Source organism: Pseudoliparis swirei, chromosome 22 (assembly GCF_029220125.1).
Source record: "Pseudoliparis swirei isolate HS2019 ecotype Mariana Trench chromosome 22, NWPU_hadal_v1, whole genome shotgun sequence".
NCBI classification, from domain to species: domain Eukaryota; kingdom Metazoa; phylum Chordata; class Actinopteri; order Perciformes; family Liparidae; genus Pseudoliparis; species Pseudoliparis swirei.
Genome location: NC_079409.1, coordinates 13910077 through 13936162, shown reverse-complemented (window position 1 = coordinate 13936162; position 26086 = coordinate 13910077). Strand labels below are relative to the sequence as shown.

The following is a 26086-nucleotide window of genomic DNA, read 5'->3' as shown; positions in this document are numbered from 1 at the left end:
CCATGATGCAACTTTAATTATATGTCAGTAGGAAAAAAAAAGGGCTTACTTGAAATACTGAGTCATGTCACTTTGACTTTGTAAAATGTTTCAATTATTTTGTTTTTTCTATTTCATTTATTTAATTAGATGTGCAGTTATATGTTCTGCTAGATAGATATATAGATAGATAGATGATATATATATAGATAGATAGATAGATAATCTCCTCTGTGTTTTTTTAATTATTATTGTTGTTAACAAATTACATGAAAAGACCAACACCAGCACTACACCATGTTTAAGGTACTCACTTGAAGATGTGAATGTTTACACAATAATTAGAATTAATTAAAAAAATATATATATTTTTTAATCAGCTGAACACTGTAGTTGTTAGCAATGGATAGTCAATCAAGACTAAAGGGGAAATGTATGAGTTTAAAATGCTGCAGTTAGACTAAAGTATGTGTACGTTTCTAACTGTAAAACATTTTTAAAAAGAAGGAACAAAATTGAAATACTATAATAATAAAAAAGTCAGGCCACAGTTATGCTTAATGTAAAAAAATACCAGACACATTTCAAACTTAAATTCTTATGAAGGGTTTGACTTGAAGTGGACTGAAATCTTGAAGGAATGCTGTTGTTGAAGTTAACTTCATCTATTGCATCATCCAACAGCATATTTGTGTTAGAAAGTTGCATAATTTAGTCACATTTAACTCCATTGATTTTCTCATGCAACCGATAAGTGACACATCCACTTTAATAGGAGCAAACCTGAACATGTGATCAACAAATGAATTGGTGTAGCGATGCTGTTTCAGAGTCCGGACTGCAGCTTCCTCTCATGGGTTAAAGAAACGAAACACCAGGTATTCACACAATGGTACTGGGAGGTGAGTCATTGTTTGTGAGATCTTGTCACAAATGCTTAACATATTTGTGTGATGTTGTAGCAGACAAGACAACAATGGAGACAAATTATTCACTCAGCAGCTACATGATGAACTGTGATGAATGGTCTGGAAATGACATTAAATACTGTATTGGATTTATTTGAAAGCGGTGCATCTTCATATCGAGTTGGTTAATGCTCACAACAACGACATTTAGTCATTGTTTTACAGAGATTCCAAAGGAAGCCATTGAGTTATTTTCAACATCATTGGAGTAGGCTATAAAGACAATACATCTACATTTCAATAGTAAAAAGTACATTGTGAGTCCTCTTGTTTGTTCTTGTGCAATATATTTATGAAATATATAACATATAAAACATTGAATTTGCACTCCATAGAGACTTCGAAAAAGGCTTTGTGGGATGACGTGTGGGAGAGACTGTGCGACAGGATATGACTCTCCTCTCTGTAATATACACACACACACACACACACACACACACACACACACACACACACACACACACACACACACACACACACACACACACACACACACACACACACACACACATCCTGCAGCTGTATGTGCTTTACATGAAGGTAAGAGAAAAACATATATATACCATAATGAGTGAGAATGCACAAGATCTATAATATTGAAAAACAAAAAGTAAAACAATTTGGTAAAATTATATATAGCTGCCAAACCAATTATGGTCAATCAAAGGGCATAATGTTTTTCTCAAATGGTGTCATGTTGGCAACACATGGACTAACAACACCTGATGTTGATACTAATACTATTAATCGTGGTTATAATTGATAACATATGTATGTATATAATGTATGATGTATTATAATATATATATAAATATACATTTATAGTTGTTATCAGAGTAATCATTTATTTTCCTGGTCACGACCTACTTCAACTAAGTTAAGAACCTTTGAGCAACTATTTCCTGTCTTTAGCCTGTCAGGCATTACAATCCGGTCTCAATCCTGATGACTGGCAGGCTAATAGACGAATACGGCTCTGGCGCTCTGGCATGTGATTGGTTGAGCCGATAAAGAAGGTGGGAATAGCGCGAGCATAAGCCTTGCCTGAGAGGAGAAACGCTGGTCGTCAAAACAGCGAAAACCATGACGTCACCGGACTTGATCGGTTTCAGTTATCTGCCATTTTGTATCTCCGCAGCCAGACAAAGTTGTATCGTCAACGAAGAAGGAAGGAATGCAAACGGCCACTTTACTTGTTAATCTGTACCTTTAACCCAATAACATTGTATTCAAGTGTGCCTTATTTGGCTCGACGTCAGTGGCAGTCGGCTGACTGCGCTCCTAAACAGTTTATCTTGTTGTCAGAGTCCATCTTGTTTACCTTTGTTTGGCTTTCGCAGGAGAGCTAACGACGTTAGCCAGCTAGCTTAGCTAGCGAACAGCCGTTAGCTCCTAACTCGTCCGGCGAAATGGCGGCCAACACGGCGCAAGTAGCCCCGACAACCAACTGGTAGGTCCCACGTCGAGCTGCACAAAACACGAGGGCGATTACATACATTTACTGCACAATGACTCAAACGTAAATATAACGTAGACTAGTTGATCATAATGAGCTCAGCCGAGGGTGTTGACAAGTGTGCGCATCACGTAGTTTAGCTAGCGTTAACGTGACCCGAGTACCGAGCAATACAGGCCGGTGGTTTCGTTAACTGAACCTGTGAGCTGCTTGCGGTTACAATTTTTTTATATTCACGTCGTGTTTCGTTATTGACTGCGTGGTATGAACGTCAACAGTCCCGTTACACACTGACGGTGACTTGAACACGGAGAGCTGCTCAACCAGGTGATCAGTGAGCAGGTAGCGAACGTTAGAGAAACTGCGAACTGTCGGGTTGGTTCCAACGTAGTGCAAACATTTAGACATATTTATGGTCGGAACTGTTTCCAAATACATCGTTAGAATGTTGTACATTTATTTGATATCATGTTAATGTTTTCTAATAATGTTATACATGATGTTACTCAACCTCAATATGTTCTTGACTAAATACAGTATATACATGCTTATAATACTATTGTTCTTTGGTTGCTGGCAGGTCCTATGTGGGTGCTGCAGATGGCCAGGTTCACGAAAACCCAGAATGGGAGAAGGCAAGACAAGCACTCGCGTCTATTAACAAGAGTCAGAGCTCTGCTCAGGCGGCACAAGCTAACCGGACAGCCACAGCAGAGGTGTGCTTTTATCTCCTTGTGTGTCTCTAATTAACACACATCATTTCGTAATTCATGTTCGGTGATTTGATAACAACAAATCTTCATAAAAAGATGCCCTACTCTGTTACAATGAATGTATTTTTGTGTTTTATAACAATTAACAGTTCGAGCAACAGTAGATGTGGACATATTGCTCGTATCTTTATTTGACATATACAACACCCCGTATTGTCATACAAGTAATATGCCTCTGAAATGGCTGTATATATATATATATATATATATATATATGTGTGTATATAAATACCAAACAGTTGTTTGGATGTATAAGTTGGGGAAATGCCTGGAAACCTGTTCTGTTTGGGTTTGGCCTCCTCACAAAATCCATGTAGTATTGTCATTTTTGTCCCTGCTGGATGATTTTCACTGTTCTGTATTGAAATGACAAGTCTAGTTGTGTCTTATTGTCTCACGTGTCTCATTTCAGGCTGGTCAGTTTCAGCCAGCAGTGACTGACTCTGCAGCCATTCAGCAACAACAACCACAGCAGCAGCAATCACAACAACAGCAGTACTATCCATGGTACCAACAAAGCCAGCAACATTACCCTGGATATACGTACCCCTATAATTACTACTACCCCATGGGTCAAGTAAGTACAGAAATAAATGTTGTTCTTACCAAAATGGTAAGAACAGAACTCTGCCAGAGTTGTACATCTGTATCTCCCGAAATAACATCTGATGCTGAGAGATTGGGAGAAGATTCTACTATGACAGCATGAGTTTATCTGTATTTCCAGTGTGGAGCGGCATATCCATCAAATCAGTTTGGTGTACCACAAGGGCCTTACCAGGGAACTCCCACCTCTAATGGACAGGTACATAACAAACAGTTATCCATGCACCCATTAGTTGCATCACATGTACAGTGACTAGGAGTGTACAGTACACAACATTCATGGTACAGGAATTTTATGTAAACTTTTAACAGTGGCCACAATTCTTACTGTAACAGTTTAGGCACTGAAATACTGGCGTGGTGTCAATAGGATAGAGAGAGGGGAGATTAAAACACTCAGTCATAGGTACACAAGTGGATGCTCACTCACACAGGTTTAGTTTGCTTTGTCACTTAGCTTTTAGCGTCTTCTTTTTTCATCTGTGCCTGTAGTCAGAACACACGGTGTGTCAAACATCCTGTGCAGGGTCAAGACAAATATACACGCTGTCCTCTAATAACAGACTTATTATACTTTTTTTTTCCTTTTCAAAAAGTTGCTAAAATTGCCATTTCTTTCATCTCTCCTTTTTATAGCCTCCTCCAGTGCCTGGAATGGAAGACAAGTCATCTGCATACCAGTCTCAATCACAACCTCCTGCCCCTGTTACTCCCCAGCCACCCCAGAGCCCAACCTCCTCAGAGAAACCCCCTCCTCCCCCACCCCCATCAATTCCTCCCCAACCCAACTCCCAGTACCCCTCCTCTCCATCACAAACTTCTTACAATGCAAATAACTCAATGCAATACCCTTCCAGTGACCCCAACCAAATGCAAGTGTACAATCATTCCCAGGGAAGGCCCAACTATGGACAGGGCTTCCAGGCCCAGAATACCTATCAGCCCTCTCAGAATACCTCTCAGCAGCCAGGCCAGTATGTACCAGGGCTTGGCAGAGGAGAGGCCAACAAAAATAAAAAACAAGGACAGCAACTGTGGCACCGCATGAAACGTAAGATTTGCTCTTTTGTGAAATGGGAGTCATGCATAACAATTACAAGTCTGCTGGTCTTTTACTTATCAACAGTCTATACCAATCAGAGAGCTCCGTTTGATTATTGACCTATTCGGAGCATCCCTTTAGGATGAGCTTAGTATGAGAGGGGGCTGTGACCAATGTTAGGCTTACATTTTGAACCAGTTTGTTTATACAAAGAAGTAAAGTTCCATTCTTCTGTATCTCGCTGTACAGCTTCTACGAACCTAATAGTGGTTATTTAGTTACAGTTATAGAAGGCTGGGAATAAAGTAGACCACTGTTGGTATTCATTCCTTAATTGTATTCCTTTTATGTTTTGTTGTTTCTCACAGAGTCCCCTGGGTCAGCTTCAGTTAAGTTCAATATTCACAAGAGGCCCTATCAGGTTCAGTGTGCTCCAATGTCCAATCAGACTTTCCCACCAGGCGAGCAGCCCTCAGGACTGAATTCAGATCCCTCCTCCCCATCTTCCGCCAGTGCTGCATCCGGAGGTGCTCAGACCAGGTGAGAACTAGTCTGTCTCTATGGATAAAACAAAAACAGTGAATATGTTAACTTAGAATGCTTTCTCTCCAGACCCCAGGACTGGCCCCAAGCCATGAAGGAATATGTGCAGCGCTGTTTTACAGCCTGTGAGACAGAGGAAGACAAAGATCGTACGGAGAAGGTGCTGAAGGAGGTTCTGCAGGACCGGCTGAAGGATGGCTCTGCTTACACTATTGATTGGACTCGGGAGCCATTGCCAGAGTGAGTTCAGTAGTGGATAAGTGTTTGTCGGTTGTATGTATTAGTATTAGTTTTTATCTAAGCTTAGACATTTCTTTAATTCACATGAGCATTGTACATCAAACATTTACATATTCTATATTTGGATGTGGTTTCAGTTTACTTTTATTTGTTTCACTGCAATAAACTTTCTTGAAGCATTTCTTTGATCTGAATAGTTTTGATTTGGGTTTTATTTATTATTTTTCAGACTAAAGGTCAAGCAGTCTCGTTGGGAAACTCTTCATGCCCAGAGGACATCAGATGGCTCACTAAGCCATGGTGGAAGTCCAGTAGCTGTGTCTTCAAGAGGCAGGTTGACTGCACACAGATTGGGCCACTACAGGAATATATTTTCTCAGAGGAGTCCATCTTCTAGTTCCTCCCGCTCTTCTTCCCGCTCCCCATCCCCAACCCACGGCCGACATAGGGACCGTAGCAACCAAAGGCACAAACGCAGGTAAGACACCATTCGCCTGTCTTTTCTTTGAGTGTAGACGTCCTTTGTCTTTCCTTTTTTAAATGTCTTATGTCTTTATGCTATCAGTGACTCCGGCTCACTGTCAGACAGCAGCATTTCCAGTGACCTCCGACCACAGCTGTCACGTCGAAGTCAGAGAGGTGCACGTGGTCGTGGTAATGACAGGGATAGAGGCCGTGGGGAGAGAGGACGAGGAAGAGGAGGAAAAGCAAACCGAGGAAGGAGGTAAATTTAATAATTGTTACTTCACACATTTCTCATCAGGCCACTGCTATTTTCATTGTATCACTGTTCTTGAAGAAGGCTTACTACTTTATTACTGACGTAGGGGTATATTGTGAATGACCTTTAACTTGTTCTCCCAGAAACATGGACGATTCCAATGCAGCTGGTGGAAAGAAGAGGAAAGGTGGCAATGCTGGTCTGGATTTCCATGACCCCAACAGAGAAGCCAAGAAGCAGAGCAGAGCAGCTCGTTTCCACAAGCAGCTTCGCTCAGAGCCCCTGGTTCTCTCCATCAATTCCCTGGACTTGCCTGATGGGACACAGGAGGGCCTCAGCTGGGACGACTGTCCCATTGTGGGAACATGCCAGGACATCACCAAGTCCTACCTGAGGCTCACCTGTGCCCCAGACCCCTCCACTGTGCGCCCCGTGCATGTAAGTTGTATTTTTTTGTCAGCCTCTCTAATTCAAGATATTGTATTGTCATATGCACAGTTAGCAGACAGTTACTCCGTACAATGAAAAACATACTTTGCTCCTTCCTCTTTCAACACAGTATTACAATAACCTCAAATTTCAAATGTAGGCTCACCGCAGTTGTATAGTCCTAATATAATGTTTAGGCTTTTTGAGATCTGCTGCTTGTTAAAGTTTCCTTCTCATTTTTTGATGATACTCACTACCATACAAATTGCAACAAGGGAAATTACATGGATGAGATTGATCTTTTTCTAAACTTGTTTTTCCCGAAGGTCATGAGAAAATCTCTGCAGACTGTGAAAGTCCACTGGAAAACCCACCAGGACTACACCTATGCCTGTGAACAGATGAAGTCCATACGACAGGACCTCACGGTTAGTAATGCTTATACATGTTTTATCTGTCTCTCTGTTTTAGTCTTTTTATAATGTTAACTTTCATTTGGGGTTTTTTTTTTCTTGAATTTTTTTTACATTTCTTGTCATCCAGGTCCAAGGAGTTCGTACTGAGTTCACGGTGGAAGTCTACGAGTGTCACGCACGCATTGCTCTGGAAAAGGTGAATCTGTTTTCCCTTTTTGTGTTTTTGGAGGAGCTGAAAGTGATAACGGGTTTTAATACTAACTGAATGTTTGTCTTCAGGGAGACCATGCCGAGTTCAACCAGTGCCAGACCCAGCTGAAGGCCCTGTATAAGGACAACCCCTCAGAAAACATTGGAGAGTTTACAGCATATAGATTGATGTATTACATCTTTACTAAAAACTCTGGAGGTAAGCTGACTGTTTCTTTTCTTTCTCACCCTCTCCGCCTTTTCCTTCAAATTTAAATTTCTTAAACCATTTATCTTCCCTTCCAGATCTGACCACTGAGTTGGTTTACTTGACCTCTGCGCTGCGGGCCGATGTGTGTGTGGCTCATGCTCTCGCGCTCCGTGCTGCCTGGGCGTTGGGAAACTATCGGCAGTTCTTTAAGCTGTACAAGGAAGCCCCGCGTATGGCTTCATACCTAATTGACAAGTTTGTAGAGAGGGAAAGAATGGTTGCACTTCGGGCCATAGTCAAAACGTAAGTAATAATATTAACTTTATTTATATACCACCGTTAAATTTTTTTTTACAATGTGCTCTACAGATAGTAAAGGCAAAACAAATGGAATAGTAAGAAACAAATATAACATTTAAAATATATATATATAATAACAAATAAAAAAACAGTTTCAGAAAGTTATATTTGTACATGTAGGTCCTCGTTGTAGGTCCTTATAACTTCTCTAATCTCAATTCCTCTGTTTCTTCTGCAGGTTCAGGCCAGACTTGCCGGTGGAGTATGTGCAGTCCAATCTGGGCTTCTCTTGTTTAGACTCCTGTATGGCCTTCCTTACTGGGCTAGGGGTCACCTTCTACCCGTGTGACCCCCATAAAATAGACTGCAAAGCCAGCACAACTGCTTTGGCTGCATCCTGAGGGGGTGGGGGGGGGGTTATCACCGTGAAAGGAGATGCTACGGGTCCATCATGGATCCTGACCTATTTATTGTACTGCACTGCAGACACCCCTGCCTATTTAGATAGGGTAGTTGGAAAACTAACAACTGTAGAACACCCATATAGAAAGATACGAGAAGATAGGAAGAATACTGCGCTGCAACATTCAGATGCCATTTCTGACATGAATAAAAACTATTTTAAACAAAGTGCACACACTGTCACTCAACTTATGTAGGTTAGCCTAATGCCCAAGATGTCTCACGACTTTGATAGGGCCAGAAAAGTGAGCGAGCAGTTTACATTTGGGATTAACATCTAGTTTCAGCATTTAGAGGCCCAGAAGTCACAGAACCAGAGCAGGGAGGCACCCTCGTGGTTCCTGTTCCGTAACCACCGTCAGATGTCAAAGCTAACGGTGTTCTGTTATGTTTTTTCCTTCCTCAAGTCAACAGCTCCAAGACCTGAAGATTCAAGTCAATCACAAGGGAAATACAAGCCGCTGTTCAAGTCACTCATCCAGCGCTCCTGTTTGTCAACAAGCCGACGATTCAGGTCAACTCCACGCTCCTCTTAGAGACTGTGAGACAACATGGGGAGAGGATGCCTGCAGTTTGCCTACAAGAAGAAGAAGAATAAGAAGAGGAGGAGGTAGTGGTTTGTATATCCTATCCTGCACCTGGTTTCCTCAAGGTATCTACAGTTAGCTGTGCAACCTCTTGCTTGGCCGAAATCCAATGGAGGAATGGACTGAAGTCTTCGGTCTGCTTCCTGATTTAATGAAGTGGTATCCATTCGCTGGTCAGTCACTAAATGGTTGGCCAAAGTCTCAATCTGATGAGCATTGACTTTTGGTATGATAAAGAATATAGGGAAGTGTTCTTCATCAAGGTGATCGCCTCACTCCTCCGTACCGTCAAAGCCGAGCTCCGTCGCCAAAATCGAAGCAGTCGGAGGGAATCCGCCTCCATCATCTTCTGGTTCAAGTCCTGGCAGAACCCGGAGTCCAGCAGAGCCCGATCAGCGCAGCACGAAGCCCACCGATCATCCAGTGGGCCGTCTTTACTTCACCAGCTCTTAATCCAAAGAAACAGTGGCAGCTAAGCTGCCGTCTTTAAGTGCAGCTCACGGTGAAGTCGGAGCGTCGGGGGGGAACCTGCTGCTGCTGCCGAAGGAATAACAATGAGTGGTTTGTATGCTCCGTCTGGTAAGCGAAAGGGACTCTGGAAGGAGGTGGATGACAACAGAGATGCTGCCTCACACGTCTCCTCTGTGATGTTCTACGCCTCGTGTTTCTGGACCGCAGTATTGGGCTCGTCAAATTATTAGTGAGCGGCAAAGCAGGTTTTTATGTAAATCCACAGGTTGATTTACAGGTGAATTAAGTAGAAAGAAATTAAAAAATATCCTAAAAATGGCATCAATAAGACGTGGAAATTTACTGCACATGTACTTGTGCTGTCTCAATGTCATATGTTGACGTATTTTCTATTGATTTAGACGATAATGTAATGAAGAGGCAGGTCAAATGCAAAACACTAGTTAGTCATTTCTGAAAAAGTTTTGTTAATTTATCTCCGAAAGATTTTCACTGATCGGGGCTTAAAATATGATTGTTGGTGGTGCACACTATTTTCGGTGATGATTGGTAAACTATTGACAACAATACGTGTATTGGTAATTAGACTTTAAATGTAAAAAAACAACTTTTGACACTGACAAGTCTGCTTTCCGCCATAATCTCTAATCTGGGTCCCCATTTATGATGTTTGTGCTGAAATTGGAAAAAAAGTTGATATCGTTCCTTGTAAATTGAGCTAAAAATATATATTAACAGTATTAATTACCACTGTAGAAATATGTTGGTATTTAAGACGTAACTGAGCTGAACACGAGTGCAGGCTGTTTACTTGTACATATTGTATGATACTGCTGTGAGTTCCTACGGCAGGTTTTTTGTAGACACACGGGTAAGTGTGATGGGGTTTCTTTCTGCGTTTTACAAAACTCTTTAAGTCATTTCTGTAAAAAGTAAACGTCGATGCAGACAGGTGTGTGTGTGTGCTCTGTCTTCAACAGGGGATGTAGTGGTGGAGTTCAACACTGCCAGGTTCTGCCAGTTCAGCCTGAACATATTTAATATTTATTTCTAAGTCAGTGTGGCAGGATATTGGGCTCAATTTCCAGTGATCTAACAAATCTGGTTATGTATTGACCTGTCGGACAAAAAGTGTTGGCAGATTGTCGCTTGCGAAGTTGATGTATATTTACTCCGTGACAAATGGAAGCAGCGTTTCCAAAGCCGTCGAACGCTTCCACAAAGTCAGATTGACAGGATGCTGATGGATTGTTGTTTACTGTTCCGATCTCAACATGTTTTCTTTCTTTCCCCTTCATTTACCTGACCCCGTCCTCTTTGTCCCCAAACCTCTCTCACACATCACCAGACCTCGTTCTTCAGCTCGTAGCTCTGCTGCTTTGCAGGAGCACAAGGAGCACATGGAGCGATGAGAAGTGGGCGGAGAGCCACCTCCAGACGCCGGCCGGAGAGAGTCGAGTGTGAGCAATCAAGTCTTGGTTTGACCCTCGAAGCCTCTCAGCTGATGAAATACATGGGAGCCACACGCAATGGGAATATTGATGTTGTTGCTAACTTAATTTGCTGCTAACCCAAATAATTTAGATGTTTTCGATACGCGTTTAGTTTTTGACTGTTTCAGGCTTGACGATCTCGTGTTGCCATTTTCTGTTTGTTCAGATGCATTTAATCATTTACATTCGTTTGCTGGTAATTACTTTTTTTTTTTTTCTCGTCCTATTTATTCATATTTTGTGATTAATTTGGCTGGTGTGTTCTCGCGAGACAACAGTTTGAGTTTGTTAGAATGGCAGTAGACTATATTTGACGGCGTGAAATAAAAAATGTGTCTGAACATACAGAATGTTATCCTCAAACCTCACGGATATTTAGTACCATTTAAAATAAATCCTTCGTATTTCGTCAGCGTTTGTTATTTGACACGCGCTGCTGCTCCCGTACCAAGAATGACCTTTTGGTTCCTGATGTGAATGAGCTCAATGTGGTTGTTGGTTGCCTTTGGTTTGCGTCTCTTAAAGATGTGTACACACGTGGTTCAAGTGTGTACATCCGAGGTCTCAGGTTTTCAGCATTGATGCAGCCCAGGATGTTCGCTTTGTTTTTTTCGTTTTTTTAATTTTTTTAATAGAATTTTCACCTCGGACGACTAACAATACACATTTTCATTTTGGATGTTTGGTTTTTCCTCTCCGATGCCCGAGTCATATTTCCAGTATTTTTTGCTCCCATGTGACTGTACCTCCCATCAGTATTTGTAACTCCTTCCTTGATATTTCCTGGTCCAGCTCCCCACGCCCCCCTCACCTCTGCTGTGTTCATTTCCTGTCATTTGAATGACTCTTTTCTCTGTTCTCACTTTCTCTCGTTTCCCCTCCCTGCATGCCGTCCTCTCTGCTCTCTGACCCTAACCAGTATTTGTTCTCCTTTCCTTTATGTCGAGTATGTTCGTGGCTGTTTGCCGTGTGCAATTAGTCACTTGCTAGTAAGTATTGTAGGGCGTCTGAAATGCTTGAGTGGTTTGTTGTGGCTCACTAACAACTGAAGCGTTTATCTGCCATGCCTCCTCCCTATCTACAGATCTGACGTAATCTGCCATTTTGTAAATATTGTGTATATATATATTTTTGAAAAAAAATCTCTAATAAACTTCCGAGTACAAAGGGCATCAGACAGTGTTGTTGTTTTTATACCAAACAATGCGTTCCGGCAGATTTCATTCACAGATTTACTGAATGGATCAAACAAAAGTGAGAAGAACAGAGTGGTTTATTTCTAATGTTTTATTGTGACATGTCATAAATATTGAGAAGCACTGGTGACAGTCTAAAAATAAGATTAGTTTGGTTACTTGACGCAATGGTGTTTTTCACATAGTTACAGTTCTGATTGACATGTGTTGAGGTATAAGACAACATAATGAATTGCATGGAGTAGGTTTTTTGTTGTTGGAGGTTAAAACATTTTAAAGAGTTGAGATTGCAGGAAAAGGATAAATAAGACGGCAGTGATAAATAATTTGTTTAGAAGAAATGAATAATATGTAAAACTACATGCAATTATTTAAAAGGAAGGAAAGCGCCTTAAGAGCTTGAGCTCATGCAGTTGCATCCGAAATGGAAGATTACACAAAAGAACTAAATCGTTTGAACATTTAGAATTTAAGAAATTAAATTCACAGCCAAAAAAATAAAAGGAAGACGTTTTTGCATAAACAACCAATGAAAGCCTGACTACATGCCTTCGAATACCAATACAATTATGATTAAAATATTCTTGATGTACAACATTTGTTGAAATACGCTTTTAGCTAACTGGCCGTCTAGATAGAGAATCCGTTAAAAAGAAAGAAAGACAAACTATTAAAGAGAAATAGAACAGCGGATTAAAGCGAGAGGAGCAAAAGCGAAGCAGCAAAAGCAGCTACCAATTATGGAAATAAATGCAGAAGACAGAAAGAACGAAACACTAACATGCAAAGAGGAAAAAAGCAGATATAAGTAAATAAAGCCAGACCTACGTAGTATACAGGAACACAAAAGAAATTGAGGAGAGAAGAGTTATAAACCACGCAAGCGAGAAAGCAAAAAGGCAACAACGACATATAATAACTAGAACGGGCACTCGGTAGAGCGCATACCTTCGCATATCACAAGATTGGGCATTGAATTATGAACATTTTGGCATTAGTTGCATGCCAATTGGACAAAAATGTATCGTGCTATGGTAAAAAAAGATGTTGACCTTTCCATGACCTTGACCTTTGACCCGATTGATCCCAAAATCTAATCAAATGGTCCCCGGATAATAACCAATCATCCCACCAAATTCCATGTGATTCAAGAAGATTTGACCTGTTCATGACCTTTGACCTTGACCTTTGACCCGATCGATCCCAAAATCTAATCAACTGGTCCCCGGATAATAACCAATCATCCCACCAAATTTCATGCGATTCGGTTCAATACTTTTTGAGTTCTGCGAAAGATTTTGACCTGTTCATGACCTTTGACCTTGACCTTTGACCCAATCGATCCCAAAATCTAATCAACTGATCCCCGGATAATAAACAATCATCCCACCAAATTTCATGCGATTCGGTTCAATACTTTTTGAGTTTTGCGAATAATACGCATACAAATAAATAAATAAATACACGGCGATCAAAACATAACCTTCCGGCATTTTCAATGCGAAGATAATGAAACAAGTTAATTCAGGTCCGCAAATACAGAGAATAGAAGACAGACTGAGGTTAAGTTTCATATATATACGTATTTATTTATTTATATATATATGTATATAAATATTTATAGACTGGTGGGAACATTGAAATTAGAGAAGCAGGAAACAAGTCAAATATAAGCAGAAATAGAAAAGAAGGAAGAGGCTGCTTTGGTTTCTGTGTAACCCAAATATAAGAATGAAGAAAAAAAGATTGAAAAATGTTATGAATCAATAATGGACAGAAGAGGAAAAGAGAGAAAACAGTTTTATTTTGAGGTAACCATCAAACTCAGCAGAAAAAGACTGCAACAGAAACAAAGAGGAGAAGAAATAATCAAGAAGTCAAGAAGTCATTCATCTGCTCTGAATGAGGAAAGACAGAGAATGTTACAGGAAAAGAAGACAACAGTAAAGTGTGAAATAAGGCAACGAGAGTTCGGATGGAGCAGAATGAGATACTTTACATCTGCAGCCTCCGGCCTGTAACAGTTCAATACTTCTGCAGAATCAAAGATCACAAGCACAGAAAAGCACAAGAAAAGCACAGAAAATGCTTCAGGATTAATAAAGACTGCTGTATTAAACGTGAAATATGTTTGAGAGGTAGACTGTTAGAAATGCAAAAATAAAATTTAATTCCAACTACATCCAGACAAACATTAGTTCTGCTGTTCGTGACACCGACACCAGCTGTCTCTTGGTCTGCTAACGGATCAATATTGATGTGTAACCTCACTCAAATGCCCTCACACACACACACACACACTCAAACAGTTTTTTTGTAAATAATCGCCATCAAAAATAAGTCTTTCAACATTGTAGAAACTTTTTTTTTTCTCACAGTATTTATCTCCAACTTCCTTCGCGTCAGCCAATATTAGTGCTCCTTAAATTCAGAAAACAAGAATCCTGAAAAGGTTTTCAGCAACTGTCTATATATATATATTACATACACCGCATCCTCTTTCAGGTGCCGAGTATTCATCGGCAGAATGGACAATGGGTCCTACACTATGTACAACTTCAGTCTGTTTAGTTTCTCAAGGAGAGGTTGTGATGGAGGCAGGAAGTCAAATCATTTCCACATTTCCAATGATCTCCCAATCGGCGTCCGAGGATCGACCGATATCAGAGTCCATGAGAGCCGTCTTCCCGCCTCCGGTGGCGGGCGCTTCAGTACGGGGTGAAGCGGTTATATCCTCCTCTGTACAAGCTGGCCTGTTGACAGAAGCAGTGTGCCAGGTGTGAGCAGGGGCCACTGTTAGCCGCACATGTAACAAGAGCTCTCAACAGAGGAGCGTGTGTTTTCACTCACCATTGTACCCACTCCATATGTCGCTGTTGGTCCAACCGAGTGGTGATAGGGATCCGCAGCTGCCGTGTAAATGCGTCCGTATCTGGTCAAAGATGTCAGAAGCAGATGTGAATGTCATGTGCCACCGCTCAGATTCTAGAAAGGCTGAAGCAGCCTCCTGGCTTAACGTTTATTCATCAAGTTCGCTGCTCTGTTTTTATTATTTTAAACGAGTTAGTCCTTCATAATGGCCTACTCCACTTTGATTTAATTCAGCTTGGTCAAAGGGAAATACAATCTGAACTAGCTTTCTAGCCTTCTAGTTTATTGATGTATTCAGTTATCTTTTTCACTCATGTGGTGACCTTGTACTGCTTTTTGATTTTTCCAAACACCAGATGCAGTGAAGAAATACATTAAGACACAATCTGGATCGATAAAATAAATCCCACTATGTTGAAAAGACTTCCCAGCTTTTGGAGTAGAGTAAAGCAGTAAAGACTTATTTGTAATGGTACTGTGAGTGGTGACGGTCTGCCTACCCGTCACTGTAGGTTGCGGTGGCAGCAGATGCTGATTGAGCCACTCTATACGCCGCAGGGTAGCCACCCTGCACAGGAAGAAACTAGAATGGGCACTCGGTAGAGCGCATACCTTCGCATATCACAAGATTGGGCATTGAATTATGAACATTTTGGCATTAGTTGCATGCCAATTCGATCAAAATTGACCATGCTATGGTAAAAAGAAGATGTTGACCTTTTCATGACCTTGACCTTGACCTTTGACCCAATTGATTCCAAAATCTAATCCAATGGTTCCCGGATAATAACTAATCATCCCACCAAATGTCATGCGATTCGGTTTAATACTTTTTGTGTTATGCGAGTAAAACGGCGATCAAAACATAACCTTCCGCATTTTCAATGGTAATAAAAGGTAATAAAAGAACAGGAACAGAGCTCCAGCACTTTAAAATGACTTGAAGGAGGAAACGAGCATGACTACTTACAAAGACCTCTGGTCCGTACAGTCCTTCGTGATACACCATCCTGGTAAAAGTGATGAAAACAAGATTTAGATGTAAAGCAGTGAGGGAAGTGGATGTGCACCAGGTACTGGACACAGGGTCTTACTGGGGGTAGGCGGGCACAGCAGCAGGCGCAGCCGCAGCAGAGCGGATGGTGTTGTAGACGGCCCGGCCGCGGCCGCGCAGCGCGCAGCCCCGGTAGGCCAAGGCGGGAGCTGCTACAGGATACGGGAAACTGGCAACTAAAGAAAAAAATGAACAAAAGGGAATAGTACAATACTGGTGTTGTCATGACAATAACAGATGAGTCTTGTGAAGAAGAAGTTACCTGTATAGAGTTCTGGCGCGTACATCGCCCCCATGATGGGGTTGATCTTCCACCCAGAACCTGCACAGAAAATGAGAATAAGTTTCCCGGGAGACTCAGAAACCTTCAGCACACAAAGTGAAATGTGCAAAAACCATTGAGGCGTCTTACTTGCAATGTCCCCGTTCACAAGAGGCGTCTGGGGCTTTTTGGTCACTACTCTTGCAGTGGCGTTATTAACCTGGGGAGACGGAGAACAGAACAAAGGCAATGGTTAAAGATAAGTATGCAGAATATTCACGTGGAAACCTCAATAGGGAATTCTCACTCACCTCAATCTTCCTCCCCTCCACAATCGTGCTATTCAGCTTTTCTCTTGCTCGGTCAGCCTCACTCGCGGTCTCGAAAGTGACAAATCCAAAACCCTGCGAGACATCTTGTTTGTTTATCATCTGTTTTTGTTCATGAAGTTCCAGCTCTTATGATTCTGCAGGGCTCACCTTGGAACCCCTCTCGTTGAATATTATTTCTACATCAAGGATCTTCCCAAATTGCTGCAAATGTCAGAATATGTATATTATGTGAATATAATAGAACATATACCAATACATGTATTTATTTTAGATGTACAAAAATGGTATGAATGCATTATGACACTGCATGACATTGACGAATTCCTACCCCAAACATCTGGCGGAGGTCCGGGTCTCGGAAGCGAAACGGGATGTTGGAGACATGGAGGCGTTTCGGTTGGGCCTTATTTGAACCCTCCTCATCACTTCCACTTCCTGCTCCGCCCCCTGATGACACAGACACGCTCAGAGACTGGGGGTCAGAGGTCAAAGTGGCCAAAGCGTCCTCCTGACAGTGAGAGTATGAAAATAGGAGGAGGAGAGAAAACGAGCACAGGGATAGATGAAGAAAGGACAAGAAGGAACAAACAAAAACAGAAAGATGGAAAACAAAAGATGGAAAAAGAAAGAGTATGAATGAGATGAGAGCAGATGAGAAGAAAAAACGGGGCGAGGGCATCAGTAGAAAAGCAAAGAAAGAAAGGGAAAAAAAAGAAAAAAAATTAAATCAATTCAAGGAACAAATCCGGCAACATCTTTCAGAAAATCTTTTTTTTTCTTTCAGTCACGTAAGCATCACATGGCATTAGGCAAAAATCATTTTCATGAAGTGATTCAAACCAAAGGTCAAAGGGCATTCAGCAACCAGTGATCCTTCTCAGGCAAATGTGAGGAGGCAGGAAAGGGCTCCATTTTAGTGAGGCATCTCTGAATACATGCCTGCCGGACAGTATAAAGACGAATGCACTGAACAATATCAATAAGGATTTAATATCTGACACGTAAACTACGTACGTTCACTCAAGCTGTGGCAAAGAGAGTTAGATACATATTAAGCTCCCCTGGAAAGCAAGAAAGAGTGTAACTTAGTCGTCATATTATCTAAGCAGTTGTAATAATCTGTATTTTACATATGGTAATATCTAACTCATTAAAATTGCCTCATGCAGAAAATTCCAATTACTAATGTGCCAAAAACAAAACACTCATTATCCCACAATGCACCACGATGCTAGTGTGTGCACGTGTATGTGTTGATCAACCAGCATCATCAACCACTGCAGAAGATACATGTTAAGAATATGTTTTAAGTCCAAACAAGAAAGGGAAAGAATTAAGAGCATAAATACAGTGAGCTTCAGCAGTGAGAGCCAGAGAAGGAGCGGAGTGCATTGGAAAGAAAAATAAACATTAAAAAGCAAAGAAAAATGACTGGAAGAGTATTGATATTGCACTCCTTTATGCAGAATGAGGACTTGAGTAGTAGCATTCTAGTACCAAGAGGCAGATAGTAGAAAAGGCCTCAGTGCAGCAGGGAAGAATAACATTAAAACAAAGAAAACAAGGCAAAGAAGGTGCGCAGACAGCTTGAGAGGAAGAGGGGGATGGGGGAGGAGGGAAAGAGATACAACTGTACGTTCCACAAGGGTCAGTCTGGGGTCACGGTGCTGCTTTTCTGCCAAGGGTTAAAGGTCATTTGTCAAGGGGCATAATTAATAAATTATTCATAGACAAAAAAAGGTCGAGAGACACATCCACACACAGGAGCATTGTACACACACAAACGCACACAGGCCACTGGATTACACTACACTGGCTTGCCATGGCTGACTACTGCCGACTACCACATCCATCCACACACACACACACACACACACACACACCACAGACAGGAGGGGAGACAGGGAGAGAGGGTTGAGGTGGGTGGTGTCATGTCACGATGCAGAATGGTGTTTCTGGACCTGAGCGATAGAGGGGGAAAGGGGGTCATCTGGTCAGCCTCCCCCTTTGACCCCCTCCCTCCATGGCGACGTCTCAACTTTCCCCCCGAAAATCAGCACGGACCCGAGTATGTGGGCTCTATTCATAAAATATATAGACGGGGCCACAAAACACCATTTATGAGAGGAGGAAGAGAGATGTGCTGCAGCAGGACAGAGAGCCGGCCAATCAGATCAGACTAAACAACGCTGAACGATCATTGTGGATGTGTCCAGATTGTATTCGTGTATGCTGCCATAGAATAAGTATTACTATTTAATACCTAAATGGAGCCCTAAAACCGTTTTATCTTCATGAAAGTGAAAAATCAGCCGAACAAATATTTCAACCTGTTTCCAAATGAAACATATTTTTCTAAGAATGTTCTAGTCTGAGCTAAAATGCTGAAGATCAAGTAGCAAGTCTAATGTTTACCAGGTTCAGCGTGCTGACAAAACGATGAAGTGTGTTTCCAATTAACTGAAATGTGTCCTCTGGGGACTTTTGGATATCAGTCGCAAACTTCATGACAAACCTGGCAACTGTGAAGTAGCATTGCATTCCAGGGGTTGTTGTTGAGATATCTATGTGGAGAGCAACATTGTTTGTGATTGTAATAAATATTTTGAACAAGTAGATGTTTAATGGAACAAGGTTGAATGAATTTTACTGCACTGGCAGAAGTTGTTACTTAAATGATGAAAGCAAGACACACAACTACAGACATAATGGCATGTGGAGAAGATGTTTTTTGCAGTGTAACTTTTTAAATATCTATTTTTTTCCAATTGTTTTTCTATTTCCTTTCCCTACAGTAACACTTGTGTCCTCTAGCAGAAATATATGTGATTTGATTAGAGACACCGCAAAAACTCAACATACAAAGTGTAAGTTATAATGCGTACATCCTCACTTAACTATCAATATCATTTTTTTCTATTTATTTTCAAGAACAAATCCCCACTCAGCTGCCGCCCCTCACTTTGAGTGGGAGCGACACTCCCATACATGGACACAACAGCGGGTCTCTAAATATAGAAGGCCATGTTCCCCTGAGAGGACTTCTACCTGAAGCAGCAGCGTTTCGTGTGACACTCCGTGTATTCACTGAAGATCACATTTCATCCGGATATAAAATGTTTGTCATGATGTGCTTGCGCTCACAACTTGTTCTCACCGTGTTACTGGATATCAGAGCCTCCGCCCCGTCCAGCTGAGGGCCCTGGTATATTCTCAGTTGGGGATGTTCGGGGTACTCGGAACTGTGGTGGGCAGAGGTAAAATCAAGAGGCGGCAGTCTGCCCGCTGATGTTGGTGGGCCTTGACCAGGGGGCGGGTAGGAGGGCGGGGGCGCGTAGACCTGAGACAGGGCGGGGTCCCCGCCGCCGAGGCCGACCTCCTGAGAGGGGCCTCCCTGAGGAGGAGAGAGGGAGGCAGGAGTGAGCCTCACAGGCTATCAGATGTCAGAGGTGTAAACAAACGGACCACCAGGTTGATTCTGTTCTTTTGCTTTCACAATAATGAATCGTTCTGAGCTTCGATGTAGATTATGATGCATAAACAAACATCAGATAAACACAAATCTCCCCAGGGTTAGAACGGCAGAAGGAACATGCAGGATCCCAACCTCTGAATGTCTTCATGCTTGTTTCAGACAAAGGGACGGTAACTTCCTGATCAAATGCCAAAATTAAAGGACCACTAACTGCCAGTGGTGGGACCTAACATTCACTCAAGTAATCAGTACATTTTTCAGTTACTTGAGTATTTCCATTTGATTCTTCCTTCATTAAACTTTTTAATCTGCAGCATTTATTTGAGAACTTTATTTTATAACACTAAAAAAATAAAATAACGACTACATCTTTATTATATGTGTCCATCTGTTTTGATCCCTGGAGGGAAATTCAGCCACACAGAATTATATAAATTGAATAAAATTAACCTCACCAGCTGAAAAATGAAAGCAATGTACACATTAATGTATCAATAGTGATAAACCAATAATTTAACTTTAAATTATTTTGAAGCCATTCTGCATTGTAAGAACTTTCAGTAAAGTCTGTATTCACCATTGCTACCGATACAGAAAATATGTGTTGATTAATGAGTTATTTTAAATTCATTGACAAATAATTAGTGTTTTTTTGTTTTAAACAAAAGAATCTTAAAACAATGTGACAGGAGTTTGTACTCATCATAATACCTGGTCACTACAGCCTGATGTCAGTCAAATCACACAATAAAACTAAATGTTAACTCCTTCCAGTCAGAAACAGAAAGAGTTGAGCTGAGAAATGTAAATGAAAACCGCTCCTAGTTTAAATCCATTTTATACAGCGTTTATATGAATGAATGATCCAAGTAAGGAGCTAAAAGCTTTGTCTTACCCCGTTACTGCATTTGCTCGATCTCTGATGCATTTTCTAACAACTGCTGCATCTTTTAATGCAGCTGACCACCCGCCTACTGCACCATAAGTGCTACCTATCCACCAATCACATCAAAAGATCTCCAGAGCATAAGGGACCAGGACGCCACACCAGCTGTGGTCATCTGTAACTGTCAATCACCTCATCCCCCACCCACACTTCACTTAAAACACACACACACACACACTCTGCAGATAGAGCCCTTCCGTCAAGATAAAGTATTTATGAAAGTAAATGCTTCTACACTTGCAAGTCAGTCAATCATGGTAAAGGTTGACTCTAAGAATACCACGTTTGAGATGCCAACATGGTTTCATTACTGTTTTAATCACATTAATTAAATAAAATATATCCCACAACTCCAACTCTGCTGAAAAAAGCTCTTAAGTTCATTTCCAAGTGATAATTAATATTTCATACTCAAATATTTAAGAATTACAAACCATTCTTTTGTGGCAGTAAAGATAAATACAACAAATCAGATAATCACACCATATCAAAATATATAGTTAGTGCAGTACTAGTTACTACCTACATGAAATACCTCATAGAAGGTGAAATCTTGTTAATGTTTTTAGTGACTATGAAATATACAATAGGCCTAAATACAAAGCCACTTGCTGGTTAGCTTCGCTTAGCTTAGCATAAAGACAGAGGGAAACAGTTAGCTTGACTTGCAGGTTTTACAATTTTATATATAACGAGGTGTATGTCTATCAGTGAGCTTTAGAGATGCTGTCAGGTGGGTTTTGTTTCATCGATGCATCAAGACAGGCGGTTTACGGTCTTCCTGCTAAACTAAACTCACTGGATTCTGGCTGCAGCGTCATGAACGGACCGGCATGAAAGTGAGATCAATCTTCCTCTTGTCCATATATTTCCTTAGAGGTAAAGTAAAAAGTATTTTTCTATTGCAGTTCATATGTTCACCTCATTAAAGGTTTATAAAAGTATTTGCATCTCTGCATCCAAACATAACTTATATCCACATCTACATGCAAAATGCCACAAGTTAGTCAGCTAGCTTTAGGATGTAAAGGGATTCAAGACTATCTCCATTTTCATTTAATAAACTCTCAACTGTCTCTCGATCTACTGTTGTGCTCAAGAGGTGTGACACATATCAGATATGAAGACACAGTGCAATGAAGAAGGAATTAGAGGAAAAATGGTTGACCAATGGTCAAACACGTTTTCAAACTTCAAACACTCCAGTTTCCAGCTGGCTGCACTACAGTCCATCAAGGCCTCTTTCATGTTTTCTGTTTTGAAAACCATCTTTTACAATCCAACAGAATAATAACAGAGGGTTTACCGGAGATTAAACTGAACACATTACTGAACTCTTTCGTTTCTCACTCAGTTTGTTAAATTAGAGTATAGGTGCTCTTTCTTTATAAAGAAGACAAAGAGGCGACAGATTCGCCAGCTATGCTTTGAGCTAAATGCTAACGTCAACATGCTAACATTCTCACAATGACGATGTTAAAATGCTGATGTTAAGCAGGTTTAACGTTTATCATGTTCACATCGGTGTTTAGCGTGCTCACGTTCTCTAGTGGGCACTAAAGACAAAGAACAGCTGAGGATGATGGGACGGCCTTAGACTTGTGGGTGTTTTGGTCATAAGGCACGCGAGGCTAAGTCAGGGGACCAACACGGTTACTACTATTCATCCAGAGGGGGACATTAATGTGTGTAAACCTCATGGCGAGAACGGTTGTTGAGACATTTCACACAAACAAAATCCATCCAAGTGACATTGCCACCTCTAGAGCTGTGACCCTCGTGTGGCTAAAAGATGTTCTGGGAGTTGGGCTTTACGAACAATAAATATATTCTATTGTTGAGAGTTGGTGCCGACACAATATTTACACAGTGAGTTTTTTCATGAATAATTAGTAATGTGGGTAGAATGACTAAGTGAGTTAAGGAAAATATAAGATGAGCTAGAAAAGTTTGGTAAGTTCAGAAGCCCTAATGGGATGTAAATGAATTAAAATGGACACATTTTAAAACGTTTTTTAAAAATTATTATTTCTAATTCTGGAAACTACAGTATAATGAGGGATTCTCCAGATTGTGTAATTGACAGTATGGATCTGGAACATGTTTAAAAACATGTCAACACCAACCCGTGACTGTATTGTGTCGGATTCATTGCAAGAAACAACGAATGTCTGACTGCCTCGACCCTCCTCGCTGATTAAAGAAGGCCGTTGAGTCAAGATAACGCAATCTTTGAGATACCGTGACCAGTATCCCCACAGACTGTAACCACCAGCCACAGTGTCTGATTCAGTATCACAGTGTCAGCTGACACTGTGTCCCCCTTTTACTCCTTGGAGGCTTTTTAAAATGACCATTTGTTCCTTCTTTCTCTCGTCTCCCTCCTCAGCTGTCATTTTGTGGCCAGAGGTCAACGGCTCTGAGCCAGGTGCCTGCTGGGACAGCTGCCATGGGATTTACACACAGACGACACGAAACTGCAGATGTGGCATTTTAGTGCCGGCTAAGTTACAAATGTTAGTGAACATGAAGCTTATTGAGTGAAACTAAATATCAATTTAACAGCCCATTCATTCTTGAAATATTGTAGGTTCCTTGATTGATATTCTAAAATATATTGTTGGGCTTTTGTCAGAAGGAAAGAAAGATGGTGGAGAGACAGAAGGAAAAGACACGTGACGAAAGTCAATGATCGGATTTAAAACTTACACTATTGGAATAGATTTTTTCGATTCAATCATGCAAACGTTTCTATAGAAAACCCTTTGAAATATAAAATGTTCAAGCAGTAAAAGTTCAGATTGTTTTAGAGAAGAATCTCATCGCTAAGGCCTCAAAACTATCCTTTTACAGTCACCTCCAAACATTAACTCTATTTTCTCCATCGAAACTGTTGAAATTATGAATATGTGAATATTATGCTTGAACAGCTAAATACTCACAATGCACTTAAATGCACAACAGTCAAGATTCACACCTATTATAAGTAGAATTGAGTGCAGAAAACGAGAAAGGTGACAGAATCTCCTCCTGTGATTATCTGCTCAGGATGGCTAAAAATACAGCTGGTGTGAAGCACAGAGACAAGGTAGAGAGATAGCAGATGCATCGTGGCATTAATGGTATGTCAGGGACACTTGAGGCACACACACACACACACACACAGACAGACACACGTGTACCGCCTGCTGGCATCCCTGAGACCAGTGGACTAAAGATAACCCCTTTTGTATCCTTACTATTAAATAAATAAGATAGTTTGCCATCAGTGAGCTTGGCCCAGCTCCCATCGAGCGTCTAATCTCTCAGCTAATGTTTAGTCACCGTCAAAACAACAAACTAAATTAGATGTAATATAAGATTGCCTATATGTATTCTTCTGAAGCACTTTGTGATCTCGTTCCATAAAATATGCTATAAATAAACTTGACTTGCACATTAACTGAAGGAAATAAAGGCCCCTTAGGTTTGTTCTGGATAATTAAATGTTGACATTAAGTTATAACTTACAATAAACTAAATTATATATAGAACTTGAATAACTAGTTGATTAACAGACAAGAAAATTATAATATCCTTTTACTCAATTAAAATGGTTTCAGTTATTGCAAAAGATTGATTTGTTTCAGCTTCTTATGTGAACATTTTCAAATGTCTTAAATTTCATAAGTATTCTGGGATAGTACATTTGATTATCTTTGTTTCCCCAACTTTTGGTGACATATGTATTCATATAATGAGACAATGTTCCAACCTCTGACTCCATAGACACCTTATAATGTCTCAACCAACTGGACGTTTGATGACGCAGGGTTGTGAAGACAAACATTCATGTTAAAGCAAATGAAGGAGAGTTTTACCTGAACTATGCTGGGGTAGCATGCGGAGGTCTGTGGGTACATGGGGAGTCCATAAGGCTGGAGAATCACAGTGGGTGAGGACAGCATGGTCCAAAAACCACGCACAAGGAGGCAGGGAAAGGTGGAAGATGGGAGGAATAGGAGAAGGAGAGCGGGGGAAATGAAGGGTTATTATGCAGACAGGAGAGCAGGCGGTCAGGCTGGAAAAATATAAGAGAAAAAAAAACAACAGGAGAAAACAAGATCCAAGAGGGAAAGAAGGGTTAGACTCAATTTAGCCTCAGAGATGAGTCAAAAAAGAAAACACAAAGAAAGTCCAGAAAACAACCGACGTCCTGTCCAGATTAGACAGGACACAGAGCAGTGAAAGAGAAAGCAAGTGAGCCTGTGTGTGACCATCAGTTGATCATGCAGCCTGACGGACAGAAACACATGCCGAGGGTCCCATTTCAGTTATATAAATAGTCCCCCATGTCCTTCTCTCCGTGTTTACCACTTTACCACCCTCGCTCTTAAACCTGGAGTCATGCAAGCTATCACACCACGTTACACACTTACAACCGCGTATTCAACGTGTATGAGAACACCTGCATTTGCTACAACGCAGTTTATTTGACCCCTAGTGTAAAAATATGCCAAAATAGCCAAACATATGATAAAATGTTATTGTAAGCCTCTGAGACTTCCTAAATATTAGGAATGACACACATACGTATCTGCAGGCGAGCACGAGCACGATCACGCTCACTTATTTGAAACTAAAGACATGCATTGGGAGTTAAGGTGTGTTTCCCTGTTTGACCAGCAGAGGGCGATGAGTCCAACATGTCCACTTCCGTTCTGGCGCGAGGTGCATTGTGGGATATGAAGCACGTGCTCTGGCCCTATAAATTGAAGGGAAATTCCGTCATCATTCTCTTTACTCCGCTGGCCTGAGCGACACAGGTAAAGCCTCTTCCTCGCGCTGCTTCACCGCACGAGCACAACATTTAGATCTGTTTGGTCATTAGTCTTGCATAGGCCCTTAAAGAAAGCTTAGCTTTATTAGTACTTGTAGTTAATTAAACCAACCTATCATTTTGTAAGCGCTTGTTGAAGTGGAGAGCTAGCGCTGCTAAGCTAACGCTTTATAGTCAACAACGTGGTGCAGCTGCCGCCTTGTCGTAGTGTTTAACCTGTATTTTATCTTTCTCAAATTTATCTA

The 26086-nt window shown here is 41.0% G+C and overlaps 2 protein-coding genes across 4 annotated transcripts; one reads left to right on the top strand and one right to left on the bottom strand.

Annotated features, from left to right (window-relative positions):
• Positions 1-2076: 2076 nt before the first annotated feature.
• Positions 2077-12058, top strand: leng8 (leukocyte receptor cluster (LRC) member 8). 3 transcript variants are annotated; one of them, XM_056444412.1, is made up of 15 exons: positions 2077-2397; positions 2984-3038; positions 3589-3753; positions 3904-3981; positions 4419-4833; positions 5193-5364; positions 5437-5607; positions 5837-6085; positions 6173-6331; positions 6472-6766; positions 7084-7185; positions 7301-7369; positions 7453-7582; positions 7669-7876; positions 8112-12058. In XM_056444412.1, exons 1-15 carry the CDS (start codon positions 2357-2359, stop codon positions 8272-8274), a joined length of 2472 nt encoding a protein of 823 aa, XP_056300387.1. In that variant the 5' UTR covers positions 2077-2356; the 3' UTR covers positions 8275-12058. The 3 variants fall into 3 exon arrangements, with proteins under 3 accessions (XP_056300387.1, XP_056300386.1, XP_056300385.1); XM_056444410.1 differs by having other exon boundaries at positions 2078-2397; positions 2984-3119; XM_056444411.1 differs by lacking the exon at positions 3904-3981 and having other exon boundaries at positions 2984-3119.
• A 1811-nt stretch (positions 12059-13869) lies between these two features.
• On the bottom strand, positions 13870-25454 carry rbfox1l (RNA binding fox-1 homolog 1, like). The gene is made up of 12 exons (XM_056444998.1): positions 24883-25454; positions 19759-19995; positions 16930-17109; positions 16749-16802; positions 16581-16673; positions 16420-16489; positions 16270-16329; positions 16048-16183; positions 15924-15963; positions 15454-15521; positions 14933-15014; positions 13870-14835 (listed from the first exon to the last, which is right to left on the bottom strand). The coding sequence occupies exons 1-12, from the start codon at positions 24967-24969 to the stop codon at positions 14791-14793; spliced, it is 1152 nt and encodes a 383-aa protein (XP_056300973.1). The 5' UTR covers positions 24970-25454; the 3' UTR covers positions 13870-14790.
• Positions 25455-26086: the final 632 nt, after the last annotated feature.

Excerpts from the sequence above, each read along its gene's own strand:
- leng8 (XM_056444410.1), top strand. The coding sequence starts at position 2,357 with ATGGCGGCCAACACGGCGCAAGTAGCCCCGACAACCAACTG. Across the intron at positions 3,120-3,588 it reads ACCGGACAGCCACAGCAGAG|GCTGGTCAGTTTCAGCCAGC; the intron begins GTGTGCTTTTAT and ends GTCTCATTTCAG. Across the intron at positions 5,365-5,436 it reads TCCGGAGGTGCTCAGACCAG|ACCCCAGGACTGGCCCCAAG; the intron begins GTGAGAACTAGT and ends CTTTCTCTCCAG.
- rbfox1l (XM_056444998.1), bottom strand. The coding sequence starts at position 24,969 with ATGCTGTCCTCACCCACTGTGATTCTCCAGCCTTATGGACTCCCCATG. Across the intron at positions 19,996-24,882 it reads GCTACCCCAGCATAGTTCAG|GGAGGCCCCTCTCAGGAGGT; the intron begins GTAAAACTCTCC and ends TCTCCTCCTCAG. Across the intron at positions 15,964-16,047 it reads GCTGTGCCCGCCTACCCCCA|GATGGTGTATCACGAAGGAC; the intron begins GTAAGACCCTGT and ends CACTTTTACCAG.